Raw genomic sequence first — 18,652 nt, 5'->3', positions numbered from 1 at the left:
ATATATAATTATTATAATTATAACCGCTTCAGTCCTTGTGTTAATCTTTTATTGTTGCCTTTTTTATTAAATAAAAAACATTGCTCAATTTGTGTAATCCAATGATCAATGATTTCACATTCAATAATCTATATATTCTAAAAGCTTTTTTACTCAACCCCCCCCCCCCCCCCCCCCCAAAAAAACTTTTTTTTTTTTTATCTTGTTCACTGTGCAGAGAAGTTTTTGTTGTTGATAGATACAATAGATACAATTAACTTCTGCGATTAACGCGTAAATGTTTTTAGTGATTAATTTTTTTAAATCGCGTTAATCGCATTGCTGTGTCTTGAGCCTTTCGGCAACATTGTATTGAGTTAATCGCATTGCTGTGTCCTGGCCGTGGCATCATTGTATTGAGTGTCTGAGTGCAGTTATTGTTTAAATAGAAAGTTAGTCACTGAACCGCTTAATGGAGCAAAGCACTAAAAATGAATAGGATTTTTTTTTTTTTTTTGACGGCTCACTGGACAGAAAGACGCTTACTTGTCTACTGTCAAAGTGAGTTCCAGTATCAAACACGAGTACATCTAGTCTGCTCCTTCATTTCTCAAAATACACTAGCAGCTCTTTTGCTACAGACAACAACAACAACAACAACAACAACAACAACTTAAACCCACCAGTTTCGACAGAAATGCAGGATCACTGCAAGCACATATCAAGCTGAGTATGACCATGATAATAAATTAGACTGAGTTGCTCTTTTTTTTTTTTTAGTATGTAGTATGTAAAACCTAACAATTGCGTGTAGTATGTAAAGCCTAACAATTGTTAGTTTGCAGTTTTGTATGTTCTCTTCACAATTAACAGTTCATTTCCTAGAAGTGCTTACTATAGCTACATATTTATAATTTTATTAAAAAAAAAAAAAACTAATTTATTTCAGTTCACAATCACATTTAAAAATAGATATGGTCTCAATGGGTAAATTTCCTGGCTAAATAAATACATTTTAAACAATTTTATTTACAGTTAAGGATAATAAAAACAATAGCATCAGTAATAAAACAAATTTAAATTCAATGGATGTAGTAATTGTAACAATTTAATATGTGATTAAAACCAAGATTAAACTAAGCAGGAATACAGGGTTACCTCTCGTTCTCTTTCATTTCTGGAGAGCTGCATCTGCTTCAGCATCTGAGATCTCTGCTCCATCACCAGAGTCTTTTCATACGTGAAGGCAGAGATGTCACTTTCATGCTGATTAATAAAATAATGAAACAGTACTTAATGCACAATATTCTTGCTTTTAAATGTACTAACTGAATAACACATTTCATTATTTTCTATAGAAAAATCAAGAAACTAAAGATTTGACACTGAGCACTAATGCTGCATAAAGGGTTTTGGAAATAAAATAAAAAAAAAATCAAATAAAAAACACACACACATGAATATTTACATATCTATAGTAATTGCTCCCTTGGAAACAGAAAAATAACACATTTGAAAGGATAAAACAACACAAAAGTTACAAAGTGACAAAGTGCACAAATCACAATTATTAGTACAATAGGACAACTTACCATTTCAACTACCTCTACCTCTGCATTAAGTCGCAGGTGGTATAAAAACATCTGCAAGTCTTTCTTCATCTGAATACTATTATCAACCATTTGGGCTACAGTAAATATGCGCATTTTACATTTCCTCCACACCTGAAAAGACAGGCAAATTAACAGTTTAACTAAGGTGGGGGGCAGGGGGGCTCAGAAGAAAATTAGTTTATACACAGGCTGAACATTATTTAATGAGATTCAAATCAATACATCATCCATACTGCAAGGATAAATAAATATGTTTACAATACCTAAATGATCAACCCCAATACAGCTGCTTTGGAAATAAATGACAGTCAAATACCTTGTGCTGTTGAAGAAGGAAGGGCAGTAGCATAAGCAGTCCTCCATCGTGGACGATCCACCAGACATCAATGGTTCCATTGCTGAAGCGCTCTTGGTTGCTTGGAAATGAGTCAATGTTTTTAGCAACCAGTAGAGCCTGGTGTGCAGCAGTCGTCTCCCTTACAGTCTCTGCAATGCAAAAGGGACAATCATAATACAGCGTATTAGGAACACTTCCTAAGATAACACTTCCCCTAAGGGAACACCCTTGTGGTGAAACAGATTTTTCCCATTGTAAATGCTCCGGCTAAAGGAATAGGAACTTCGCTTAAAAGAACACCATCTTGGCACCGATAGCGATTCGTTCACAACGGATAAAGTACTGTTTTGTAAAAAAAGCGAGTGTCTTGAGGGACTGATTGGTTTATTAAAATCTTTCCAGAACCGCCGTCATATCATGTTTTGTATTCCGATTTCCACAAGTGCACCTCATCGCTACAAATTGGCATGTAAACGAACGGCAAAATGCACTGCTGTTTCTCTTGTTAGACATTTTTCGAGCTCTTGAAAAAACCTGAATCAGCCACAAGTCGCCGAGCAATTTGATGTTTCCCGTACTGGTGAGTTGCTTCACCATTCTGTTAAATAATGTCTAGTATATTGCTGCTGCATTTTGTAACGTGTGTAGGGGTGCTGTGTTAATTTAGTTTGACAGTTTATTATTGTTAAATTAATCCTAAGTAACGCCCATTATTTTTGCCTCTGCCAGCTAATTTCATAGTACATAGCGATTTAATCTTTTTGACCGTGTTGTTTTGCTTTAGCTTTATTAACATTACGTTGGCTAGTGTTTTGCTTTTACATATTCAGTTAATTTCATATGTTGATGAGAATATTTTGGCTATAAGAACACTTCGCTTGCTTCCCGAGGGGACTACTGTACCATTATCCTGCTAATTGACTGGATATGCTCTTTTAGGCATCAAGCAATTTTGTCACATTTCAGATAAGTTTACTTTTAAATTATCCCCCTGAACTACAACTTAGTTTGATTAATAACATCCTACTGTTGCAAGCATTTATCTCAAAATGTGATGTTATGTGTGATCAGTGTAACATTTCGCTTCCTGCTTTCAACTTTGTGCAGAAGATAGTAAAAAGGAATGGCACCTACCAATAAAATTCCTCCAGGAGATGGGATCCTCTTGTTGTTTCCACAAATTTGGCCAGGCCATGAGAACAGTGTTGTGCTTCATTCCTCCCAAGCCTGCAGACTGGATGAGGTGGGAAAACCCATCTCGTAGATTAGAGGAGACCACAACATGACAGAAACCTTTGGTCTTCTCTGCAGCCATCGCAGACTTAACATTCTTTAAAGTAAAATAAATAAATAAATAAATAAATACAATTAAATAAATACTAAAACAACAATGTATTAACTAGTGCTGGGACAAACTATGAATATTCATGTTCAGATATCTGTTCAAGATTCAGACAAGTATTTGAATATTTGTTAATTTGCAAAAAAAATATCACAGCCATTATATGTAACACTGTATTAAAGTTGAAAAATATCACAGAAGTAAGAATATGTTGTGATGGCCCTACTTAAATGAATTATATACAAAACAAAGGGTGCCATACAATAGTTATGATTAAAAAAAAAAGTTAAGCATGTATTTAAAAATGTATATATATATTTTTTTATTTAGTAGTCGCCAATTATTTTTTATTATTTTCTCCCAATTTAGGATATCCAATTATTGTTTAAGCTTGGCTCACTACTACCACCCCTGCGCTGACACAGGAGCGGCGAAGACAAACACACACTGTCCTCCGAAGCGTGTGTCGTCAGCCGACCACTTCTCACACTGCAGACTCACCATGCAGCCACCTCGGAGCTACAGCGTCGGAGGACAACGCAGCTCCAGGCAGCTTACAGGCAAGCCCGTAAGCGCCCGACCAGACTACAGGGGTCGCTGGTGAGCCGATGACACAAACCAATGTGGTTGTCAATGCAGTTTCTCATGTTAATTTTTGTTCGGATATTCCAAAGGTCTGCCTGTCACTCAGAACAGGAATGAAAGAACTAAGCCCGAAATTATTTATATTTTGATTCACAAAATGCCAGCGTAAACACCCATACACACATATACATTGTTTCCACTTGTTTGTTGTTTGCAGAGACTGGGTGGGTCGCACACTCAGGATGGCTCAATTGTATCCTTAATTCATTTTAAACTTGATGTTTAAGAGAGTAAAAAGTAAGCGGCAATGTTTTACATCTAAAAAACAATTCTTTATTATTAAAAACACACAACACAATGTGTGTCTCCATGTCTCCATGCCTCCGTTCCGGCTCTCACCTGCCTGTCTGCCTGCTTCAGTGCGGGAACAACACGTAAGAATGCCACAGACAGCCACAGCTGTCGTCTTGCGGCTACCACAGCAAAATATTCCTGCCTACTGCTTGTCCGTTCAGCTTAGGGATACGGAGCAGGTTCTTATTAACAAATCACAGCTCATGCTGTTATAATTACCCAGCCGTGTGGTGAACGCGCCAGCCGAGGAAGCCCGCTTAAGGATCACCTCTGAGACCCGACACTGTTTATTGGGCAGATAGTGTCTTTATTAAGGAGCGCTGACTTGGGTGTCTGTACAAAAGAAGCGATGGCCCCATCTACTGTAGGGAACTCAGCCAAGCCGAGTTTCCCTGCCTCATGGATGCTATACAAAGTCCCCAAAGACCTGGGAAACAGATGGAGCTGTAGACCCAAAGATGAATGCACCTTGAAAAGAAAATCTGGGTGCATTTGGGGGGGGGGGGGGGGGCTGAGAGAAAGTAGGTTAATCCTCAAATTGACTGCTTCCGTGTCTCATCAACAGGCCACGGGACTTGTAATGCTCGAGTAGCCCTTTTAATCTGCTGACAGAGGTGAGCCTCTGGCACTGTGCTACCCACGTATTTTGAAGCATAGAACGAAACTAGACTTGCCAGGGCTAGCCCCGAAATTCAGTGAAAACTGTTGAAAAAACGGGTTTTGACCAGTTGTCTTTTTCAAGTTCTGGGCCAATCTAGATTTGCCCGATTGGACGGGGTTGAGTGACAAAAAAAAAGCGGTAACCCTTGGCGAAATTAGATTGGACCGGGCAAAACTAGACTTGCTAGACCACCGGATTTCGCCCTTAACATATAGTACTTTATAGCATGCAGTACACAGTACTTGCCAATAGATACCGCTGTCAGACAGCACACGCAGCAAAGCTGCAGGCAAAAGTACTGTATTTAAAAAATATATAAAACAGCAAAACGGTCAAAACTGAAATCGTCCGCTGGTCTTGAACCTGTTTTGTAACACAATCCACCTTTTTTAACCAAGTCTGAACGGTGATGAACCGAGGTTGAACAGAGTTGACAGTAAAATGAACTGAAATTAACCAACTGGTTCCCAGCCGCACAGTGCTTGAACACTAGTGCAGCTGTAAAGTACTTTGCACGGTTCAGTGAATGCTAGACTTGTTGGTGGTACACCGTCGGTGGTGGTACGCTCTGTACAATACTGTTCGGTGGTGGTTCACCACTCAGTGGTGGTACGCTCTGTCTGATACCTTAGGTACGGTCTGGTTCGGTGGTAAACTCGGTACAGTACACCTGGTATGGTACGGTTCAGTGGTACTCCCAGTGGTGGTACAACTCGTTTCGGTACCTTAGGTACGGTCCGGTTTGGTGATACACTCTGTACTGTACAGTTTGGTGGTAACCCCAGTGCAGTAACCTTGTTCGCTGTTCAGTACGTATACCGGGTCGGGAATGGAGCAGGTCTGTGACCCACAGTTACTGCAGAAGCAATATATAGGGGTGCCCACCTATATAGCTTTTGGCAAACCAACACAGCCCTAAGACTGGGGAAAGCCTGCTTTCAGAGCTGTGACAGCATTCGTAATGGTACTGCAAGCAGAGACCAAGGCGGCACGAAACACTGTGGGAAAGATTGCAAGCAATCAGACCAGGCGCAGAGCTAGCCTAGCGATTGCGTAGTGAATCGGAGTAGTAACCTCGTTCGTTGTACAAAATTGTACAGTTGGGAACGGGGTAGGCTTGGACCTACAGTTAACAATTAAGCACACTATAGGGGTGCCCACCTATAGTGCTTCTAGCAAACCGACACAGTCCTAAGACTGGGGAAAGCCAGCTGTCAGAACCCTGACAGCCTTCGCAATGGCACTGCACGCAGAGACCAAGGCGGCAACGAAACACTACGGGCAGACCCGAAGCAGAGCCGAGCTGAGCTGAGCAACTGCTAGTGAATCGGAATGGTAACCTCGTTCGATGTACAGTGTACTGGTGGGACCGGGAGCAGGTCTGGACCCACAGTTACCATGGGAGCGATCTATAGGGATGCTCACCTACAGCACTCTTGGCAATCCAACAGTCTGAAAACTGAGGAAACCTACTATTAGAGCCCTAACAGTCTTCACAATAATTCTGCAAGCAGAATTAATGTGGCAACGAGACACTAAGGGAGAAAACTGCAAGCAGTTTTAACCAGAAGCGCGCATCTCGGTCCAACAGGTGTGCTAGAATTTCTGTGAAAAAAAACCAGAAAAATACACACCGTAAAACAATTTTTCCTCACACAAAACAGTAAACACTCGATTACTGTTAATTATGTATAATTTTCATAATAAAAAATGAAATTTTTAATTTTCAACTTCAACAAAGCTAGCAGCCTGAGAGAGAGAACACAAGTAGTCGACTTAACCCTTTGCAGTCCATTTATTAAGTGCGTGTCAGACTCATCAGGTCCAATTTATTTTCACACGTGCAGTTAATTTTAGACGTGCTGTTTAAAAGTATTTTTTTTCCCCCACAGTCAAACGGGTTTAAAAGGCCCTGCATATCAACAAAGCACTCACTAGGCACCTCCAGCCCCGCCCCACCCTTTCGTTCGCTATAGCTTTCACATATGCTATGAAATAAATAATAATAATAATAATAATAATAGTCGTACATACCGATCAATCATCTCCTGATCACTCGTTTTATCACCAAACGCCTCAATAATGCGATCCAAGTCATTACTTTATTATTATAACATCTGAAAAAAGCTCTGCAAATGTCTGTGATATTCTCTGAGCGCTGATGCAGTATCAGCCAGCTTGTTTCATTATGGCCGCCGTTATCTGATGCCAGGGTCAAGTATGACTATTCATGAGATACGCCCTTTTTTTTTTTTGGCTTGTCTCGGCTCATGTCGCTCCCACTCGGCCATTGAATGGTTTTCTCGGCTTTTTACGGAGAAATAACGACTAGAAACCCGTTTTTTGCATCTTTTTGATGATGTCGGACCAGGTCTGACATAGGACCGCTAAGAGTTAAGGTAGTCGATCCCAGGGAAGGGGTGATGGAGCTGCCGGCTTCGAGCGGAGCACAAGGCCGCTGAAGGACTACCGAAAAACCACGACTGAGTGCACAATACGTGTACATAGCAATTACTATAGTCACGTAATATAATATCATTATAAATCGCATTAACAGTGTAATTACACAAGCGAATAAGCAGATGAAAGTATATTCAACACTTATCTGTTCGTAGTCTCTCTCAATTTCAGGTCGGATGATAGGAAAAATGATATTGAGATCTATTGAGGTCTATATATGCCATCGGGGGTGGGCATGACTCCATCACAGGCTCTGACGAGCAGTCTTTAAGGATACATACCCATTAGGTAATGGTTATATTTCGTACTTGATAGGGAACTAGGAGGTAGCTTCAAAGCAAAAATAAATGATGACTGTAGCAGCAGTGAAAAAAATAAAACCCCACAAAATGTATTTGACGAGATAATACATCCCATATATCCTGGTACCTGCTCAGACTGTTTTGCTTCTGGGCGCTTTACCATATATGTCCCCTCAATCACAGACCCAACTATGGTCAGTCCTTTCCCTGCCTTCAGCTGTGTGGTAAATGATAGAAGTCTAGCATGTTTAACATTCTGTTCTGAGTCCAAGTTCAATAACACCATCAACTGGGGCCTAAAAAAAAAAAAGAAAAATAACATACAACATTTTAGTTTTTTAAAAGACAGTTTTTTTTCTAATTATTGGGAGTGTGCAGGATCAAAAAAAAAAAAAAAAAAAAGATCTACAATGCAATGCATATTTGTAGTATAAAAGAGCACTGAAAAGTAAACAGCGGGCTGGGCATTTTAACAAAAGCTTTGAAAACCTAAGAGGAATGCCAACAGGTATACAAAGCTAATTTTTTTTTTTTTTTTAACTAATTAATTTATAGTCGGTGGACTTTTAAATATCAGATATTGACAATCATGTTTGAACCTGCCCTGTGCTTTGTTTAGTTCAGTTAACACGCTTAATACAAGGATGTAGTTTTCCATACCATCACATACAGTAAAAGAGCTTACCGCCAGTTCTTTGTGTGAGGAGGGGCTTCCTCCAGCCTGATCAGAGCATAGCGAGCTGCATTGAGAGACAAGCCTCTGATTCCATCACCCCATTCCTTTTCAGCTCTAACAGAAGAATATAAAAAATGTACATGTAATTAGAATCCAATTAGAGGGCAACACGAATGTGTAATTAATCAGCTTTTTTTTTTTTTCTCCACACACACAACGCTATAAACTGAATGTACAGTACACAGATTAAGAACTACAAAATAAAAGAACCAAGCAAGTTATTCACTTTAGGTTTTATAGTACACTTTATAAATGCAAACAGCTTCTTTTTTCAGTTAGTTTCTTAATTGGATGGCAGCAATTACATCACTGTAAGATTTTCAGATTATACAAAAATGTGTTACAACAGGCCATTTTATTTTTTGCATGGTTCTTCAACATGATTCAAGTACGTTACTGACCATGATAACACAAACTTCATACACAGACTGACAGGCAGAAGTCTCTTTATATGGCCAGATTCTAATATTTTCAATAATTTGTGTACGCCTGTGGCAGGATGGCTTGGTGGTGATGTCAGACCAGGAAGACACAGGCAGAAAGTACTGCTGAGGTGATTCGCAAATGCGCTCTTAATTCTTTATTTGTAAATAAAATATTTAAACAAAACAAAAGACTTTGACACAAAACAAAAAACAGCACGGAGGTCAAACAAACAAATACAACACGGCAAAATAAACTAAAGACCGTGCTGGTTCAACTCCAGTACGCGTAGCAATTGTTATTTCTTTCTGTTAGATCTCTCGTGTTCCTACTCTCCACTCTCCAATCAACCCCGGTCAGCAAAAGCTGCTGATTTTTATATCGTGGTCAAGGGATTAAATGGCTATCAATTACCTAATTTATCCCTCAACCACATTCTGCACGGGCTTTCTCATACACGTGGTCGACAGCCAATTTGTCAATAAATCATTAGCTGCGACCATGCATTCTCACGAGTTTAGCTAGATGGGGAATTTTAACGCCATCCATGCTGGCAAACAATAATAACAAACCCTCATTTAAAGCAAACACAAAACAGTACATTTAAATAATAATACAAAATAATATAAATAAACACAGGGGCAGGGCTACCCCGTCTCAACGGCGTAAAGAAGTTTCAGCATAATTGGATACGTGTTTCTCTACATGTATGTAAAACTATAGTGATGTGCCTACAAATGGGTGCCTACAACATATGGCAATAGCCAGGCATAGGCCTCCCTTGCAGAGGAAAATAAGTGTGATAATGAAGCTATTGGTTTTATTTAGAGAATACGGATTTAGACTGAACTGCTTCTCCAGTTTGTGAGTTTAAAAAAAAAAAAAAAAAAAAAAAAAATTCACACTATACCAAAACTAGGTCAAGCAGACAAAAATTGTGGCACTGGCAAAAGTCAGTTGAAAAACCTGTCCGTCTACCTGATTTAGTTTCCCTTAACAAATTCCACAAACAATGCATATATACATACATATATACATACATACACACACACACACACACACACATACATACAGTACATATTAAGAGACTATTTAATGTACAGAAAATAAAATACATTGTTCTTACCCTCTGTATTCAATATATTTGTATATACATCCAGCAATCAACATGGCAATCAAGGCATAGTACCAAGAACAGATGAACATTAAGGCAAGACAAAGGCTCATTCCCAAGAAGGAAAGAGTCCTGGTGAAATAAACAAACACATTAATACAGCTTCAATATATAAAAACAAAAATGATTTTAAATATGAATGTACATGCAAAGCATAATTACATTTAGACAAATATCTGGACAAAGATAAAACATTCCATGATTATGGCACTTTTTCAAAGTAATGTCCACAACCATGTTTCCTCACAAATGGAGTGGTAAGCTCAGGTTGAATGAATGTTTTTAGGAAAGTGTTTTATACTAAAAACACTGAAGTACACAGATGTACAGCCTGTTGTCTCACCAGTGGTAGAATTTGAAGCGGGGTCTCCAGTTAGGCGTACAAAGCAGTGTTTGTACAGCACAAGCCAGGTTTACAAACATGTAGCACATCAAGAAGAACCTGGAAAAAACATAGAGCATGCCTATGAGTCAAGACCATAAGTCGCTCAGATTCATCTGGTGATTTAAATCATATTACATACATACACACATAATGCCTTCAATTCTGAGAAAAGGTTTTTAAAAAATGTAAGCAAAAAGTTTAATTTTTAGGACGTTTCAGGCAAAAGCCCTTCTTCAGCTGAATATATATATATATATATATATATATATATATATATATATATATATATATATATATATATATATATATATATACATATACATACACACACACACACATACTGTGCAAAAGTTTTAGGCAGATGTGAACAAATGCTGTAAAGTAAGAATGCTTTCAAAAATAGACATGTTAATAGATTATATTTATCAATTAACTAAATGCAAAGTGAGTGAACAGAAGAAAAATCTAAATCAAATCCATATTTGGTGTGACCACCCTTTGCCTTCAAAACAGCATCAATTCTTCTAGGTACACTTGCACAAAGTCAGGGATTTTGTAGGCATATAGTCAGGTGTATGATTAAACAATTATACCAAATGGCTAATGATCATCAATTCAATATGTAGGTTGAAACACAATCATTAACTGAAACAGAAACAGCTGTGTAGGAGGAATAAAACTGGGTGAGGAACAGCCAAACTCAGCTAACAAGGTGAGGTTGCTGAAGACAGTTTACTGTCAAAAGTCATACACCATGGCAAGACTGAGCACAGCAACAAGACACAAGGTAGTTATACTGCATCAGCAAGGTCTCTCCCAGGCAGACATTTCAAGGCAGACAGGGGTTTCCAGATGTGCTGTCCAAGCTCTTTTGAAGAAGCACAAAGAAACGGGCAACGTTGAGGACCGTAGACGCAGTGGTCGGCCAAGGAAACTTACTGCAGCAGATGAAAGACACATCATGCTTACTTCCCTTCGCAATCGGAAGATGTCCAGCAGTGCCATCAGCTCAGAATTGGCAGAAAACAGTGGGACCCTGGTACACCCATCTACTGTCCGGAGAAGTCTGGTCAGAAGTGGCCTTCATGGAAGACTTGCGGCCAAAAAGCCATACCTCCGACGTGGAAACAAGGCCAAGCGACTCAACTATGCACGAAAACACAGGAACTGGGGTGCAGAAAAATGGCAGCAGGTACTCTGGACTGATGAGTCAAAATTTGAAATATTTGGCTGTAGCAGAAGGCAGTTTGTTTGCCGAAGGTCTGGACAGCGGTACACGAATGAGTGTCTGCAGGCAACAGTGAAGCATGGTGGAGGTTCTTTGCAAGTTTGGGGCTGCATTTCTGCAAATGGAGTTGGGGATTTGGTCAGAATTAATGGTCTCAATGCTGAGAAGTACAGGCAGATACTTATCCATCATGCAATACCATCAGGGAGGCATCTGATTGGCCCCAAATTTATTCTGCAGCATGACAACGACCCCAAACATACAGCGAAAGTCATTAAGAACTATCTTCAATGTAAAGAAGAACAAGGAGTCCTGGAAGTGATGGTATGGCCCCCACAGAGCCCTGATCTCAACATCGAGTCTGTCTGGGATTACATGAAGAGAGAGAAGCAACTGTGGCTGCCTAAATCCACAGAAGAACTGTGGTTAGTTCTCCAAGATGTTTGGGCCAACCTACCTGCCGAGTTCCTTCAAAAACTGTGCTGTCCAAGCTCTTTCAAAAACACGCTCCGTTCAAAAACAGTTTCCAGTTTTTATTGAAATTTAAGCAGTTCAAGTCCAGTGAATAACCTGAAATGGTACAAAGGTAAGCGGTAAACTGCCAGAGGTTAAAAAACTGTGTTACTACACCCTCTTAAGCATTATTTGGACTGTATTGTACAGCAGGAAGTAGTATATTGCTCTCATAATGGCGAGAAAAAGGCAATTAACAAAGGAAGACAGACAGACCATTATAACCCTTAAAAGTGTAGGTCTTTCCTTTAGAGAAATTGCAAAGAAAGGTGTCAGTGAGTACAGTTGCCTACACGATCAAAAGGCACTTGGAAACTGGAGGAAACTCTGACAGGAAGAGGTCTGGCAGACCCAAAGCCACAACAGAATCAGAAGACAAGTTTCTGAGAGTCGAGTAGGCGAAAGGATGGTTCCTCGGTGTGTGACACCAACTGTCAAACATGGAGGAGAAAGTGTGATGGTCTGGGGCTCTTTTGCTGGATCCTGAGTCGGCGGCTTGCAGAGTGAGTGGCACCCTCAACCAAAACTGCTACCACAGCATTTTGCAGCGCCATGCAATACCCTCTGGTATACGCCTAGTTGGTCAGGGGTTCATCCTACAGCAAGATAATGACCCAAAACATACCTCCAGGCTATGTCAGAACTACCTTAGAAGAAAAGAACAAGACGGTAGGCTTCAAATCATGGAATGGCCAGCAGAGTCTCCAGACTTAAACCCCATCGAGCTGGTTTGGGATGAACTGGACAGAAGGGTGAAAGCAAAGCAACCTACAAGCGCAACACATTTGTGGGAACTTCTGCAACAGTGTTGGGAAGAACTTTCCGAACAGTATTTGATTTCCATTGTAGAAAGAATGCCATGAGTGCGTTCGGCTGTTATATCTGCAAAAGGTGGCTACTTTGAGTCAAAAATTTAGATTAAATTTTGTTAAACAAAACAATTCCATGATTTCTTTTTTATCTCCAATTGTTTATTTGTTCTATGCTTTAATTTCAGAGTACACTGAGACATTAAACTGCGTAAATTTCAATAAAAACTGGAAAAATGGAGGTGTTCTAAAACTTTTGACCGGTAGTGTATATATATATATATATATATATATATATATATATATATATACACACATATATATTAGGGCTGTCAAACGATAAAAAAAATTCTTGATTAATCGTGCAATTAAAAAAATGTATGTAGATTAATCGCACTTTAAAGCCGAATGCATACTGTCTGTTATTTTAATTTCAATTCCAGAACAAATGAAAAGTATTAGACATTTAAAAGTAATGTGTGTTTTATTGACAATACGGCTGTAAGTGAACTTTTAAAAAGTATACATTGCAAATGAACTGAACTTGAAACCTGCATGTCCCATTCTGCTACCATTCTCCTGCTCATCTACAATGCCCTTCATCACACAGGTCCTGAGTACCTCTTCAACCTGCTGACCCGCTATGTCCCTGCCCGCACGCTGAAATCCGCCGACTCTGGCCTGCTTGTTATCCCCAAACAAAAGTGCACCAAACTTGGAGAACGCTCGTTTAGCTTCATTGCTCTGACTCTCTGGAACTCTCTCCCCAGCTTTGGTGCGTGATGCTCCCACCATCGCTCGCTTTAAATCAACTCTCAAGACCCACTTGTTCTCTTTTGGTTTCCATGCTCTTTAAGCCTGATATCTGTTATTAGCTGTTATGTCAATGTTAATTCTGATCTTTCACTGTACCTTTCTTATGATTCTATATGACATACACATCCACGATATTTTAGAATTTTCACATCCTAGCCTTGTATTAAATGTATTATGCTTTGTTTTTCCCTGTATTTAATGTATTATGCATTGTTTTTTTACTGTATCTTGTAAAGGGCTTTGTGATGGTGGTCCACTATGTAAGGCGCTATATAAAACAAAGATTGATTGATTGAGTGAACATTTCTAAACCACAAAAGCAAGGCGTCCTCTAGATCAGGGTATTGAGCAAATCAGAAACACTGATGACTTGCATCCAGTTTTCTGTTTTATTATTATCCCTGTATTATTGAATCCCTTTTTTTAGAATGGTTGACAAAGTGAGAATGTTGAAATCTGTAGTAGCAACATCTTTCTTTCTCTTGTACAGTGGTGCATTATCCACCACTTTCAACACCTCCACTTTTGTCTGCAAGGATAGTGCACGTTTTTGTGTGAGCACTATGGCAACTCGAAATGCATCATAGAATCTGTAGTCCCCAAACAGCACTAAAATACAGTACAGAGGCACAAATGTGGATGCAAGTAAATACATTTCCTAATATCCTTTGTACTCAGTGGTTCGAACTAGGGCGTTTAGTTTTGTTCACATTTTTATGTAATTCGAGTTTGTTTTAACGAGAATTGACATATATATACACACACACCAATATTATATATATATATATATATATATATATATATATATATATATATATATATATATATATATATATATATATATATATATAGACACAAAAACACACACAGTCACTCACATATCCAATCCTATAAAATCTTGACTTCACTAATAGTTAAACGAGTGTGACGCATCTCATGTTGGCCTGTTCCAACCCTTGTCCGTTTTTTTAGGGAACACAAAAAAGATACAATGGTCAAAAATACATATCTGAAAGAACTGTGTTTTAAAAGAAGTAGGCTTCTATTCAGATATACTGTAGTTGGTTTTGTTGGTACAGCAATATATTTTCAACAGAAGTATTTTAAATCAGAACGATACGATTCTGAAAATATCACTTGCCAAAAGAGACGAATGTGGACACATGGACTGTAATATAGTACCTACTTTTAAATCCAGTATGTACTGTAGCAGTATGTACAATTCCCCATTAACGACCCAACAGCAAAATGAAAAAAGTACATTGTAACATTGAAGAGATGGGCTTTGTATCAGAAAACTGGTGACTGAGTTGTAAATTGCATGTGACAGGTAAGTGCATTAATTTGTTACATATATATAAATGGAGCTTGATTTTATTCTTAATACAAGGTCGGTAAAACGCAACTGGGTAATGGATATCCAAGTGCTGACTGTAATATATATATATATATATATACACACACACACACACACACACAATTATATATATATATATATATATATATATATATATATATATAATGTTGACCTTATTTCCCAACCCACAGTATAACTTCTTTAATGTTCTTCATATATTGTATATAGCACATGCACCATCTTTTTGGCGCTTAATTGAATTAGGAACATTTTCAAATGCACTAGAATGTATTGGCAACTGTTATCAGTACAATCCACACCTTCATCTGTGTTATTTCTTACTTACTGTTTAGACAGTGTATACTTACATTGAGAGAATAGGTGCTACAAGGTCAAGAGATGCTATCAGAATTCCTATTTCACATATGCCTGCAGTAAGCAGCAAAGCCCAGGTTGGTTCTCCGTTTGCTTTACCGTGGCCAAACACCTAAATATAAGGAGCAGAAAATAGTTAGTATTCTTCTTGCAGATTTATAATGAATTTTTGATCCAGCTCCTTTTTTTGAGCCACACATTAGGAATGTTAATAAAGTGTCTTTTTTTCATTTAAGAAATACAGCCAAACAAAGACTCTCTTTCACTGCCGCATGCCGAGAGACTGTTGCATGTTTTTATAACATCAAGGATTGATTTTTTAAATGAACTTGTCTCTGGTATTTCAAGTCGTGATATATCTCGATTGAAGCTTGTGAAAAATGCTACTGCCAGAGTTTTAACAAGAACAAAGAAGCAAGAACACATAACCCCTGTGTTAGCAGCCTTACATTGGATTCCTGTAGTTCAGAGCTGATTTTAAAGTCCTGCTTCTAACTTAAAGCTTTAAATGGCCTTGCTCTCCTATATCTAATAGAACTTTCTGCTGACCCCACACGTCCCTAGTCATTCTCTTAGATCACAAGATGAAGGTCTACTCAGTATTCCATGGATATAGAGAAAGAAGGCAGATGGCAGAGCGTTCAGCTTTAGAGTCTCTATGTTGTAAAATGATGTGCCGCGATTTGTAAGGGAGGCACCGTCTCTTGATGCTTTTAAAGTAATAATAAAACACATTTTAATTTTAGCATATGTATTTTAAAAGATAATTTATTATCTTATTTTATAGTACTTTGTTTTTTATAAATGTACCTTTGCCAGATGTTTTTTTTAAAAAGTTAGATTAAAAACACATCATTTTGATGTATGTAATTTAAAGGGGTATTTTATCATATTATCTTTATTACTATTTCTCCAAATTGTTTTGTATACTATTACTATACATATTTTTTAAAAATCGGTATGCTCTTGGAGGTGTTCATCGCGAAATGCGCTATATAAAAAATAAAGATTGGTTGAGTGATTGAAATTGAAAAAAGAAAAAACCAGTCCCTTTTTTCTTACTTGTAGAAAAGGCACTATTCCGTCTCTTGCAATGGCCTGCAGCAGCCGAGGTGCTCCTGTAAGACTCTGCAGACCAGCTCCACATGTGGAGAAGAAAGAGCCAATGACAATCACCCACGGGGAGGGCCATGATAAAATACCAATCACCAGATTCCCACTCACTGCCTCCCCAAACCTTTCAGAAAAAACAAACAAAAAAAAAACAATAGTATTATATGTTAAAGTTGTGCCAAACGGTATATGTCAGGCTGGTTTAAATAGAGAAAGAGAAGGGAGGATTAGCCCTGTGGGAATTGCAGGTTACCAGAGGGAGGACACAAGGAGGAATACAAAAAAAAGAAAGTTAGGTTATTCTCATAACCCTGGTTCCCTGAAATAGAAATGTAACCATTACCGAATGGGTATTACCTTCTAAAGACCCAAATCCTGAAAATTGTATACCAAAGCTGCTCTTTGAGCCTATGACACAGTTGTGGCCCCGCCTCGGAGGGATCAAAAGGACGGCGCTCACAGATCTCAGAACCATTTTTCCTTCAAGCCTGCTACAATCATGGACGCAGCAACCTTGAAGGTTAATGGTTATATTTCTATTTCAGGGAACCAGGGTTATGATAATAACCTAACGTTCCCTTTCAAGTATGAAATGTAACTATTACCTAATGGGTGAGTGTACCAACGCCATCGCAAGGGCAAGATTGCAATCTGGAATACTACATGGCTAAGCCAAAGGCTGCCCTGTGAGTTACCATTCGGAACCCCAGTAACAAGTAGCTAGGGTGAAAAAATTGAGGGAGAGTTTCACCTCTATGTCTGTGTTGTATGGGTCAACTGGGAAGCTGCCCTTAACACTCTAGTTCCAAAACCAGGGTTTTGAGGATCCATGACATTAAGTCTGCAGAACCTAGTTAAGGTATGGGGAGTAGACCACAGCACTGCATTATTATTAATATTGTTATTATTTATTTCTTAGCAGACCCCTTATCCAGGGTCACTTACATTGTTACAAAATATCACAAAGTATCGCATTATAAGTTATCACATTATAAAATATCATAATAGAGACAAGAGCAGCAGTGTGGAGTAGTGGTTAGGGCTCTGGACTCTTGACTGGAGGGTCGTGGGTTCAGTCCTTGGTAGGGGACACTGCTGCTGTACCCTTGAGCAAGGTACTTTACCTAGATTGCTCCAGTAAAAACCCAACTGTATAAATGGGTAATTGAATGTAAAAAATAATGTGATATCTTGTAACAATTGTAAGTCGCCCTGGATAAGGGCGTCTGCTAAGAAATAAATAATAATAAAAGAGCAGTTATGAAAGTATAATAAAGATCAAATTTAAGTAAGCGCAAAATAAAGAAGGTAAAAATAAAGAAGGTAGAAGTAAGAGCAGGTTTGACTAACAGCAGTTAAAACATATGGTAAATATTTTTTTATACGAGTACAAGTCCAGTAAGAACATGTAGTAAGTACGATAAATGGATGATAATGATTTCCCAATAAGAGCAAATTCAAAAAACAGGAATATGGTTACCAACTATAACTGTATCTTTTATATGAGTAAAATCAAATAAAAGATACAGTTATAGTTAGGAGCAGTAGTTGAATGTGGCAAGGTATGGAGCAGTTCAGCGCAAATACAAGTTGATGCAAGTAATGGTACAATTGGGTGCCATATAGTCCAGTATGATCGAGAGTTGTGATGTTTACAGATGCTGTCTGAACTGGTTTGTCTTGAGGAGGCGTCGGAAGGTGGTCAGGGACTGAGCAGTCCTGATATCCGTGGGTAGGTCGTTCCACCACTGAGGGGGCAAGAGAGGAGAAGGAGCGAGCTGTGGAGGCAGGGGACCGGAGGGGGGTACAGCTAGTCTGCTGGAGGTGGAGGAGTGGAGGGGGTGAGAAGAGGTTAGGGAGAAATGATAGTCCTTGACAGATGAACCCTGGAATAAAGCCAACTAAGTTGCCATGCCCCTGGTGGAATGGGCAATGAGCTTTTCTGGAGGGGGCAAGGAGGCCAGCTCATAGGCAGTCCGTGACCAGGGCTTGACCATGGGACTTTGCCCCATAGCAGACAAAAACTGTTCAGACTGCCTTGAATTTTCTGTCAACATAGTATGCCAGTGCTCAAACTGGGCAGTGTATGG

General features: G+C 38.9%; 1 protein-coding gene across 8 annotated transcripts in view; it reads right to left on the bottom strand.

Annotated features, from left to right (window-relative positions):
* Nucleotides 1-18,652, bottom strand: part of LOC117400469 (solute carrier family 12 member 7-like) — a 118,752-nt gene that overhangs the window by 10,516 nt on the left and 89,584 nt on the right. For all 8 annotated transcript variants that reach the window (XM_059022640.1, XM_059022641.1, XM_059022637.1 and 5 more), the window contains exons 12-21: nt 16,512-16,686; nt 15,443-15,561; nt 10,310-10,408; nt 9,919-10,038; nt 8,319-8,423; nt 7,761-7,929; nt 3,064-3,259; nt 1,909-2,078; nt 1,572-1,703; nt 1,138-1,245 (exon numbers count right to left, since the gene is read on the bottom strand). In XM_059022640.1, the coding sequence (XP_058878623.1) occupies nt 1,138-1,245; nt 1,572-1,703; nt 1,909-2,078; nt 3,064-3,259; nt 7,761-7,929; nt 8,319-8,423; nt 9,919-10,038; nt 10,310-10,408; nt 15,443-15,561; nt 16,512-16,686 (1,393 nt within the window). The remainder of the gene's footprint in view (nt 1-1,137; nt 1,246-1,571; nt 1,704-1,908; nt 2,079-3,063; nt 3,260-7,760; nt 7,930-8,318; nt 8,424-9,918; nt 10,039-10,309; nt 10,409-15,442; nt 15,562-16,511; nt 16,687-18,652) is intronic.

The sequence above is a fragment of the Acipenser ruthenus genome, chromosome 4 (genome assembly GCF_902713425.1).
Source record: "Acipenser ruthenus chromosome 4, fAciRut3.2 maternal haplotype, whole genome shotgun sequence".
Taxonomy (NCBI): domain Eukaryota; kingdom Metazoa; phylum Chordata; class Actinopteri; order Acipenseriformes; family Acipenseridae; genus Acipenser; species Acipenser ruthenus.
Note: the sequence above shows the minus strand (reverse complement) of the source record. Positions and strands in the feature narration are given on the sequence as shown.